The sequence below is a fragment of the Mytilus californianus genome, unplaced genomic scaffold, assembly GCF_021869535.1.
Source record: "Mytilus californianus isolate M0D057914Y unplaced genomic scaffold, xbMytCali1.0.p SCAF_7, whole genome shotgun sequence".
Classification (NCBI taxonomy): domain Eukaryota; kingdom Metazoa; phylum Mollusca; class Bivalvia; order Mytilida; family Mytilidae; genus Mytilus; species Mytilus californianus.
The window spans coordinates 32,723,847-32,735,931 of record NW_026262723.1 but is presented as its reverse complement, the minus strand read 5'-3'; the positions used below and the strand labels follow the sequence as shown (position 1 = coordinate 32,735,931).

General features: G+C 31.7%; 1 protein-coding gene across 4 annotated transcripts in view; it reads right to left on the bottom strand.

Annotated features, from left to right (window-relative positions):
* The window catches only part of LOC127708925 (atrial natriuretic peptide-converting enzyme-like), a 98,439-nt gene that overhangs the window by 31,209 nt on the left and 55,145 nt on the right, over positions 1-12,085 (bottom strand). For all 4 annotated transcript variants that reach the window (XM_052214111.1, XM_052214109.1, XM_052214110.1 and 1 more), the window contains 2 exons: positions 4,132-4,199; positions 1,567-1,721 (listed from right to left, as the gene is read on the bottom strand). In XM_052214111.1, coding sequence (XP_052070071.1) covers positions 1,567-1,721; positions 4,132-4,199 — 223 coding nt within the window. The remainder of the gene's footprint in view (positions 1-1,566; positions 1,722-4,131; positions 4,200-12,085) is intronic.

The following is a 12,085-nucleotide window of genomic DNA, read 5'->3' as shown; positions in this document are numbered from 1 at the left end:
TGGTGTTCTTAATGGTATATTTATATCATGTATGAAAAAGTTTTGTTTGCTTTTATACTTTCTAGGTATAGGTTTTCCTCCTGGGTTGGGGTTTGCTTTTTGTTTATGTTTATTATATATCATGATCATTGTATCCCAAATCTTAATATGATTTAAAAGACATTAAGGTATTTTATTTGATTGTTTTTTCATTAGATATTACATTAACGCTTCTTAAATACTTTATGGACTTAGTACGTCAGATATCAGACAGATCCTGTATTCAATTATGAATTGTATCCCTTCTTTTGGAGATATATTATACAATTAATTTCAGTGAGTCTCATACCATTTATGTTTCCAGGGAAAACCTTGCAATTAAAATGAAATAAAGATATATTTCAGAATCATACTCAATAAAATATAATGTCAGTTTAGTAGATTTGTTGTATATTGACGAATTACTTAGAAAGCCATCTAATCGGTAATTGTTATCCGTATGGGAAAGGAAAATGGTAAAACATGAAATAACACAACTGGAAATACCAAGTCATGCATACTATATTACATGTAAATCACTTAAATGCTTTCATAAGGGGAGATTTTCCAAAGGTTAAAGACGGAACCTCAATTAGGTTTTTATAAATCTGATTTCATTGCGAAAGGTCTTACTTTGTCATTGTTCTATAATGAACTCTTTTATATACAATGTTATTATTCTGATTTTTTTAAAAGTCCTTGAATTTGATCACCAACACACAATGTTTACACTAGAACCTATATATTTAACCAAAAAAGAAATTTCAATCGGAAAATATGAAACATTAAATTCTACAAACATGTCTGACCAAACCTTAACACCGGAAGTAATCTCCAGTATTTTCGTTAGTTTTATTGGTTGTCTTTATTGGTCTTTTTTCTTTTGGTTATGGTATTGTCCGTCGTTCTTCGATGTTTTATGACAGCAGATTTCCACTCGTTCCGTTCGTTGATAACAATTTTGAAGGACTTCCACTTTTATTAATTTACCTTGGAGTTTAGTATTTTTGTAATATTTTTCAATTGCCCACTTGAAACCTTCTTCGTTTTTGAACTTAATTTCAAGACAAATTTTACTACCATAAATTCAGTTTAACATGAGTAAAGCACTCTTTTAAGAAGGTTGACTATCCTTATGTTATGACCATAAACCAATAAAATTGCCATGTATTTTTTTCAAATCAAAGTTTGCAAATTTGCGAATGTGTACATCAAATAATGTTACTATGAATTCAGAAATTGTTGCGTATATTTATTATTCAGATTGTTGCATAATGATTCAAAATGCAATATTAATTATTACGATTTCAGAAAATGCTGCTTACAATAAAACATTTTATAATTTAAAATGATTATTTTTATTTTAACGAAACTTATCCCATCGAAAGTTTCGAAATAATACAAAATGCACACATTTTGAATTTTTCTGTATTAAATATTGTCTGCAATGCAGGCATAAAACATGATCAACAAATATCTGTGTGATATAAAGGTAAGTGTTAGACGAACCCAAAACTTTTAAATCATTATGACAACTGCTGCACCTACCTATTGGTAAAATGTTTACATCATTTTTATCTATGAAGAACACACTATCATCCAACTCTGTGATGAGCAATGATTTAATAGACTCTGCTGTTGATGATTTAATATCTACAGATGATTTAAATATTACAGTAAAATGCACAATTACACTTCCTGATCTGAAATGAAAATATAATACTTAATCAAATAAATACATACGGCAATAAAAGTCATGTTTCTTCTTATAAAAGTTAATTGTTGAATATTTCAACGGAATCTTTTTTCGTGAACAACAAAACAAATATATCAGTTTTTTTTCTCAAATCATAATCCCTAGCGTGAAATATTTAAGTCAGTCTTGAATCGCATGTTGTACAATGAAATAAAATGTTTAAACTTTTGAATATCAAACTTCAATCGAACCGCCAAAAATATTTAAATAACAGAGAGTATAAATTCTGATAAGAAAAAACCTTTGAAATGGAATATTCCGTAAGGCCGAAGGTGACGAGACATTTCCTTAAAGACGCAACTGCACTTATTTGGATAAAAACAGATTCATGTATCTACTGGCACAAAGTTGTTTAATCCATTTATACAAATTCGCTGTAGTAAATTCAGAACTGTTCAGACATATCGCTTGCAGTCGTTTTTTGATGTATTTCATAAGTGGTTCTCGTTTCTCGTTTTTTATATAGATTAGATTAAATCGTTGGTTTTTTCTGTTTAAATGGGTTTACACTAGTAACTTTTGTGGCCCTTTATAGCTTGCTCTTCGGTGTGGAAGGCCGTATTTTGACCTATAATGGTTCACTTTTACAAATTGTGACTTGGATGGAGAGTTGTCTCATTGGCACTCATTCCACATCTTCTTATATCTATTGAACTAGCTGTTTCATACTAAAGGATGAGGTATGTTATTGTCAACTGATTTTTATAGTTTGTTCTTTTTTCGTACTGTTACACCATTGTCCCAGGTTAAGGAGAAGGCTTGGCGCCAGCAAACATGTTAAACACCGACACATTCTGTATGTGCCTGTCCAAAGTCAGGAGCCTGTAATTCGGTGGTTGTCGTGTACTGTTGTATATCATATTCATTTATTGTTTTGTACATAAATCAGTCATCTAATTTTCTCATTTTAATTGTTTTATATTTTTCATTTTTGGGCCTTTTATGGCTTACAATGTGGTATTGGTTTTGTTCATTGTTGAAGGCCGTATGGTGACCTATAGTTGTTGACCTCTATGTCATTTGGTCTCTGGTTGAGAGTTGTCTCATTGGCATTTATACCACATCATTTTATCTTTATTTCATAAAAACTAGTAGTTTTTTTTTAAATTTATATTTGGGAAAACACTTTTCCTCGTAAATATCAACAATACTAATATTCTGTACAAGGATACGCAGTAATACTGATCAAATTAGATAAACGTTACCAGAGTGTTACAAACTACGGTTACAGAAAGAAAATTTCAATTAATATCTCTAACATGAAAAAGCAAGCGATAAATGATAAACTTGATTAAAAGTATGAATTTGCTTAATTGCTTGGAATAAGATATCATTGTTGAAACTCCACAAGTATTAGATTTGTAACTATGAAACCACTGTGCGAAGAAGTTATGTCTCATTTTACTTCCGCGTATAACCTCATTCAAGAACTTAATGCATAAAAGCCAGCGTGTTTCATCAATTGAATGAACAATTGTCAATAAAATTCCAAGGTCTGATTGATAAAAAATTCGTTACAAAGAAATGTATCATTCAGAAATATCGACTTCTCTATGATATAAAGACTACATACCGATATAGGTTAAAAATATCTTTGGCATAATTATAAAGAAAAATCACACGATGCAACTTGTGAAAATTAAGGCGACAGTAATTTAACGATGTGCAAATCTCTTCATTCCTAGAAGAAAAATCAAAGCAACAAAGAAAAATTGAAGTACTGCAAATGTTGTGAGGCCGGGTGCATCGCCATGATAAGCGTTTTCTTCTCGGTCAAAATGTCACAATCTTCAAGGCCAAAAATGAAATTTAAATGAAATTTAAATTGTTTGATGTTGCCTACCTACCCACCTAAACATGTAAAAAGCAGCCTATCCAAAAAAATCGTCACAAATCGTCTAAGATTTTTCTATTAAAGATTTTGTCTATTCTTGTCTAAAACATGTAACTTATGCTGTAGGCCAAGAAAAAATCTATACCTACCTTCCCAACCCTAGAGGGCATGGGTAGGCAAAATCCAACAAAGAATTTCTTAAGGGTGGCCCAATAGAAATCACATAAATTACACTGCAACGGATTGTACTGGTATCTAAAGATCTAAGATCGAAAACATGTAGCTAGTGAGTTGAAACACCAGTTTGATCATGTATAAAAAAGGCTGGAATTATATTTACTAATTTTGCAATTTCAAATAAGGTCAAATAAGTGGCTCTTACGATAGCTACCCCATTCTGATGAAGTATATAACTTATTGTTAACCTAAACACCAATACGAGATGTTTCATCACACATCTATTTTAAAATTTAGCATTCACTAGTGTATGGTTACTTTTACCAGAAAAATATAACATACTTACGATAATGAATTGATGATGGTTGAATTATATACAGATCTATAATCACTTGTATGAAATATTGCATTTATCTGGAAAAAAAGGTAAATAAAACAGTCGTTAGACGGTTATCTTAAATCAGCCGTGTATAAATTTAGAACTTTTAAGAATCTATGGTTTCAACTTCCTGAGTCAAAGTTGACCGAAGATGGGTTTGGCTATTACTTTTGTGTCCTTTTTGGTCATAGCTCTGCAATTGCTTCGGTTCTTGTAAATCTTGTCTTTCTAGTATTTGGCTTTCAGTGCTCCTGATGAAGGTAAATCCATAAAGCGCTTCGGACGAATAAAATCTATAGAGTGTTGTTTTAAACATTTGCAAACAATTAGAGGCACTGATTAAATGCACTTTTCACTACAACTCGAGGAGTCGATCGCGTGTATTCGGTGTGCAAGTTAAAATAGTTCTTTATAATAATTTATGGATTATATGTCTACAAATTTCCCTTAAGTTAAAAAGATCAACAAACGCATCATATAATGCCATTAATTTGTAAAACAATATAATGAAATCACAGAATATTTTTTGGATTGACAAGCTGACAGTGCATCGAGCAATGGATGAAAAATTTGTTTGGACAAAAACTATAAATTGCAGTCCTTTTCTGTTACCTTCAAACCTTTTACTTCAAACGAGAATAACGGTTGGTGAATATGTTGTGTGTGGTATCTGTATCTTTATAAATAAGAAGATGTGGTATGAGTGCCAATGAGACAACTCTCCATCCAAGTCACAATTTGTAAAGGTAAACAATTGTAGGTCAAAGCACGGAGCTTTGGCTCACACCGAACAGCAAGCTATAAAGGGCCTAAAATGACTAGCGTTAAACCATTCAAACAGGAAAACCAACTGTCTAATCTATATTAAAATCGAGAAACGAGAAACACCTATGAAACCACACCAACAAACGACAACCACTGAACAACAGGCTCCTGACTTGGGAGAGGGGCATACAAATGCAACGGGTTTAAACGTTTTAACAGGCGCCAACCATCACCCTAACCTGATACACAGTAGTGTAACATTACAACATAAAAAGACACTATAAAATATAAATTGAAATGGCTTAACTCGAACAAAAAGACCTTAAAACAAAACAAGTAAACATACACTAAACGAATAAGTTTGATCTATGACACAATATAAATATAATATTAAGGTGGATCATCGGTATATATTTCCTCAGCTAGAATTTTCCTACACTTTGCCAAAACGAAGATTTTACTATGATTTTTTTTTTTATTATAATAAAAAGTATGGGTCACCGTGCTATTTTTCAAGCTACAAGTCGTGCAAAATTGCACAAATTTGCATAGATTGTTCATGAAAAAACACATTTTTGTGAATGAATAGAAATCTATGAGATAGAATTTTGAAATAAAATATGAGAAGATAGGCTTTATAATATGCTTTAAGAAATAAGCAGAAAAAAAATGGTGTCACCGAACTTGCTTTCTTACTACAAGTAAAAAATGAAAAGTTCACTATCATTCCAGTAAAAAACTTTTACTATAAGAGTTATCTCCCCTTAAATGACTAAGTTCAAAAATGTATTCTAAAAACACAAATATTTGGTATTTGTTTAAACATTTTGCATAATCCAATCAATCACTTATTTGTCTTTATATAATTAAATAGTCTTACACATAAATTGCAAGTCTGTCTCAAAATTTGCAGATATAGGCAAAGAACTAGACCGATTATGTATTGCAATTATACAATCTAAGATGGTGGTATACAGTGAATCTACCTTAAAACGTAGGTGCTTATATAACATAAACGTTACCGGTATTAATAAAAAAAAAATGTGAATAAGAGTGTCTTAAGTTCATCATGCGAGAAGAGTGATGCGATAAAGTAAGGCAACACAAATCAATTAAGATGACAAAAATTGAGTGAATCGTATGAACTTCGATATGAGTAAGACCGGGTAAGTCGACAGTGAAAGCGTCCCCTGTCCTGCATGAATCACCAGCCATTCGAATTCCCACTCAGTTAAAATTGGGAAAACATCATCGGCACGGCCTTGTATTTTTTTCCGTTTCTAAGCCTTATTCTTTTATCGTTATAAGTAAGGAACCTTATGTTCAGTGGTTGTCGTTTGTTGATGTGGTTCATAAGTGTTTCTCGTTTCTCGTTTTTTAAAAAGATTAGACCGTTGGTTTTCCTGTTTGAATGGTTTTACACTAGTCATTTTTGGGGCCCTTATAGCTTGCTTGCTCGGTGTGAGCCAAGGATCCGTGTTAAAGGCCGTACTTTGACCTATAATGGTTTTCTTTTGAAAATTGTGACTTGGATGGAGAGTTGTCTCATTGGCACTCATACCACATCTTCTTATATCTATATAATGTCGAGTCAATACAATTTCATCGTATATTAATACGTGTATTATATTTAAGAGGAAGAAATACAAAGGGGACAAACAATTCTCACAAGTCGAAGAGCAAACGGACAACGGCAAGGCAAAAAACGGAAAACCAGGAAAGGGTAAAGAAAACCACAAAAAAATTCACTGAAAACTAAATACTGAGCAACATGAAACCCACTAAAACTTTTAGTGTTCTCAGTCGCTCCAGAAAGGTAAACAGATACCCTGAACTTTTTCTTCTTTTACCGCTTTTCCCATTAAGAATAACTAATAATGAAAGTTAAAGTTATCAATATAAAATTTTATAAATGTTCAAAATGGGCTTCCGTTAAATTGCTTAATTGGAAATGAAACAAATACATGAATATGTTGTTCCTGTTGTCAAATAATATTTCGGTATCAAATGATGTTGATTTACCACACATTTGACGTTCTGATATAGATTGATTGTTTACTGTGCTGTCACCATAGGTTTATTCGAATATCAAAAGTATGGTTAAGATAAGATTACATTCCATTATTTATAACATCATGTATGAAATAATTATTTACAAATAAAATAAAAGTATTGTTATTTAAGTGTCATAAAATGTGGATCAATGATCTTTGAATCTATAAGCCTGGAGACTGTTATCTGAAATTCAAGAGAACTGAATGCTTATTATACAATGTTTCCCATGAGTAATAGATCTTATGTAATCATTTACAAAACGAATTTTCCTTGATTAAAACTGGTTTATATCTGTCATATTACCTCGCATTTTCAATACAAATTTAAGATATTTATTTTAAGAATTGATACATGCCGATTAAAAATGATTCCGATATTCATCAGGAATAAATATCTTTGGTGCTTGATTTTTGGTTAGTTGTTATTGGCATCGAAATAGCTTTCAGTCACTGCGAGAAGTCACAGATCGGTACTTTGTGTCGTTAGGGTCCGTGTCAGTTGTGCTTGTGCTTTGTATCGATCTGATTAGACAAACCCTTCTCAACTGAATTTTTATAATTTGTTCTTATGTTGTGCAACCACACCATTTCCAAAGGTTATGGGAGGGTTAGTCTCTCGCAAACATGTTTGACCCCGCTACATTTCGTATGTGCCTATTCAATGTCATGAGCATGCTAATTTAGTGGTTGCCGTGTGTTATTGTGTATCATGTATGTTATTTTTATTTTTTTGAAATAAATCAGGCCTTTGGTTTTCTCATTTGGTAGCTAGTTCTCTCATAGGCAATCCTACTACATTTATATAGATCGATTTTATTACACATAACACTCCGGTTTCTGGAATAATATAAATTTTGGATTCTAGATAATGTAAGGATTCTTGTTTCAACTCCCAAACAATAAGTGCCAAAGAATTAAGTAATCAGATGGTGACTAAATTGTCTTCTTTGACAAAGTAATCAAAGTCGCATATTTGTGTAATATATATTTCTGTAGTTAACAGGATATGAGGACGCGTCTTTGACTTTCTAATTCTACCTTCATATCACTTGAAAGTGACTCCTATGTTATCGAAACATGTTGAAATAATATTATAGATTCATGTTAAATACTTCTGTAGTACTGATGATAAAGTACAAAATACGCCTGTGAAACTTCATTTTAGGGATTGGAAAAGATCTAAGAATAGTGAACATTAAAAGAGAACTTTTATCCACACTGATTATTTTAATAGCTTTTCTAAATATGGTACTATTTAGAAACAATAAAGACGAGAGGTTTCAATTAATTACTTTAGGATAGGAATCAACCGCTGTTTCTTTACCATTTTTCGAGATAATAACTTAAAAGAAAATGTATTGATACCGTTCACACTGTGTACAACCTATTGGTATCTTTTGCAAGTGTTGTTTTATGTTTTCAAAAGAAGTCTTTGAAGAATGGAAAAAGGCGTTTGTACATTTATTGTCGTTATAACATGTAGAGAAGGATATGAGAAGCCTTCCGGAGCACCTATAATTAAAACTTACATATGTACTTTTTGATCAAGTTTAAACAGAACATAATACCTAGCTTTTAACAGAACTGCTGACGACATATTATATCAAATCTGAAAACTGTTGTCGAAATTTTCAATACTGCAATTTGATTTTTGTTATCAAGTCGTTATACTAAATCGTAAATTCCAAGATTATATTATATATTATAATTTGATCGATTTTAAACTTTCAAATCTGCATTTCGTTTTTATTCGGCAAGAGCTAACGACCGAACATTTACAATGGAAATGCAAATTCAGAAAATATATTTATATAATCATTATTGCATATCATTGTGTGTGTACAAAAATATTACACTAGAATAAAAATATCAAAATAAAAGAGTTTCTATCGCCAGGTGTCCGTAAATAGAAAATCGTTGAATACAAGTTAAGTGTAATGTACTGATTAATTGATTTTTGGATGTAAATATAAAATATAAAAGAATAATTTCATTGAAGTTGCACAATTTGACCTGTGTCAATATTTTCAATAAATAATTGCTATCTTTAACTTTCCGATGAATTTCATGACGTCATACATACTATATCTTGAAACAAAAAACCTTACGACATAATTCATCAATTATTCCTGATTTGCGTTGTATACATTTATTTTCTAATACTCCCATTTCAATACGTCAAATAATGTCGTAAGTCAAAGAGACATTCATGTATATTTCAATGTTTTATTTCCATGTTTGGACGAAATTAACATCATATAACTTTATACTGCTATATGAAGAGAATCGTAACAGATGCAAATTAAATTTACAGTCTACTTTGATAAAAACAATTACCAATCCACCCACCACCCATAAACATCTGATGCCAAAACGCGAGATGAATCCGACAGCAGTGTTTACTGAACAATCCATTCGGAATCTAGAAGCAATTGACTCGATATCCGTTTTTATTTTGCATGTAAATAACCATGATTAGGTAACACTGTCTATCAGAAGCTTAATATTGCTAAATAAGCAAAGTTTCATCAGTCAGATAAGACACCACTTTCTGTGAATCAATATTGCATTGGCTGTAATAGATAGAGAATGCTAATAACAAACGTACATTGGTAAACAATGTCATATACTAATCTCGTCATAAAACTTATTATTGTTCACAAAGATGTCTTGTTATTTGGGATGTATGCATTAGCAAGAAGGACTACACATTTGTTTCCAAATTTTAGTGTATGACTTTAGCCCTTGTTTTCAAAAACCTAAATTCACTCTATAATTAAAAATTCATAGATTACGTTATTTCCTTTATTGAACGGTATTGTGAATTCATTTTTGTTGGATACCAATTTTCGGAGATTTAATGGGTATAGGTAAACTATGATTTTAAATGTTCAACGAAGTAGAAATTTTCTGTTAACATATGGCTTTGGCAAAACCACGAAATCAAATATCCTCGAAAATACACTTTTTCCTCAATCCATGCACATTGGTATCCACGAAAATAAACCAATCCACAGTAGTATAGGAATAAGGTGGAATACCATCAGAACAAATACGTCACATCCGGTTTCATGTGTATAAGGACTTAAACAGCAATCACTAAAATACTGTATGTACGATTTTCTATGAAATAAGCCCCGTATTTAATCGCATAAATATGTTCTGTGCAAAATGATTTCAAGTGTGCCTTTTTGTTTTTTTTTTATCTATGGGTTATATCAAAAGTAATATTAAATTTGAAGGGAACAAACAATTTTTGTCTCAGATTACAAGCAGAAGGGGAAAAGGGTATGTTCAAACTACTTTCTACCTAGTTAAGATTATTTTATGTTATTGCGTGTAATATTCTTCACTAGGAGTAACTGATAGGTTGTAATTTCTGTATACAGAGCAAGTCTATATTTGAAATAAAATTCGATTGGAAATATCGATATAGATATTTACGAAGAACAATATGTAATAAAATATGTAGCCCAATACATAACAATGGTTGGGATTATATATTTGTAGTTAGATATTTTGTAGAAAGTAAAAAAGCAAAAATACCGAAGTCCAAGGAAAATTCATCAAAACGGAAACTCTATTATCAAATGGCAAAATCAAAAGCTCAAACACACCAAACCAATGGAAAACAACTGTCATATTCCTGACTTAGTACAGGTATTTCCTTACGTAGAAAATGGTGGATTAAACCTGATTTTATAGCTAGCTAAACCTCTCACTTGTATGACAGTCGCATAGAATTCCATTATATTGACAATAATGTGTGGACAAAACAAATTTTTGGTTAATAAACAAGTCAATCATGTCTCCGAGCAAAACGGGAAATGTAGCTCAAACAAATGTAACATAAAGTACTATGGAAGTTATACATTTGTTTTTCTACTTCTAACCAACACTCTCTATTGAAACAAACTGGAAACATATTCTTTGAGAGGAAACAAGTTGTAGCAACTTATAATTGTATAGTCAAATTCGAGCTTTCGGAAAAGCGTTTCTGAACAGGACAAAGCTAACACTCTTTGTTGGATTTGATGTAATGTGTTGGTTATGTCTACATATGTTCTGTATGTACCCCGACAATATTTTAATATTACGCGAACGATTCGCATGAACCTGCAGTTACTACGAACATTTCAAGGTGAGTTTCATATACAACCATCTACAACAATTGGATGAAAGGCTTCTGGCAGGCATATATAGAATGTGGCGGGGTCAACCCATAACACGGATTACTTAACAAGTGTACGAGTGCTTATAAAGAGCCTTTAGTCTGTCTTAAGTCAGGAACCTGATGTTCAGTTGTTGTCGTTTGTTGATGTGGTTCATAAGTGTTTCTCGTTTTTTATATAGATTAGACCGTTGGTTTTCCTGTTTGAATGGTTTTAAACTAGTAATTTTTGGGGCCCTTTATATCTTGCTGTTCGGTGTGAGCCAAGGCACCGTGCTGAAAGCCGTACTTTGACCTATAATGCTTTACTTTTACAAATTGTGACTTGGATGGAGAGTTGTCTCATTGGCACTCATATCACATCTTCTTATATCTATTTAGCCTTAAATTCAATCGGAGGACATGACAAATATTAACCAAATTTATTGGATAGCCTTGAGATCGATGCGTAATTAATACTTGTTAATCAATACAAAATGGTTCTGTCTCAACGAAAACAATGTAATTTCTTTATACCCTGAATAACATCATCTTTAAAACAATGAACACAAACGCCCCAGAATGGTTAGTAGTATCTGATGTCATAGCAAATAGAACAATACAAACAGCGTTTTTACTTTCTGTAGAATCTTTCTAATAAAAAAGTAAAACATAACATTGCAAATTTTCACTGTTGCTCATTACACTGTCTAATACGTGCAGGTTGAGTGCGTCAGCCAACAACTATGACTTGATCATACTTCAAATCAAGCAAAGTTACAAGTATCAAATCAAAAAGAAATCGAAAAACTTCGGTAAAAGCCGGAGTTTCGAGGTAGTCTACGGAAACAATGTATTCGATATCAAGCATTGTAGATATTAATATAATTTAACCATAATTTCCCTCATAAAACTAATACAAAATTACATCAAAAAGCAAGTTATGTTGATC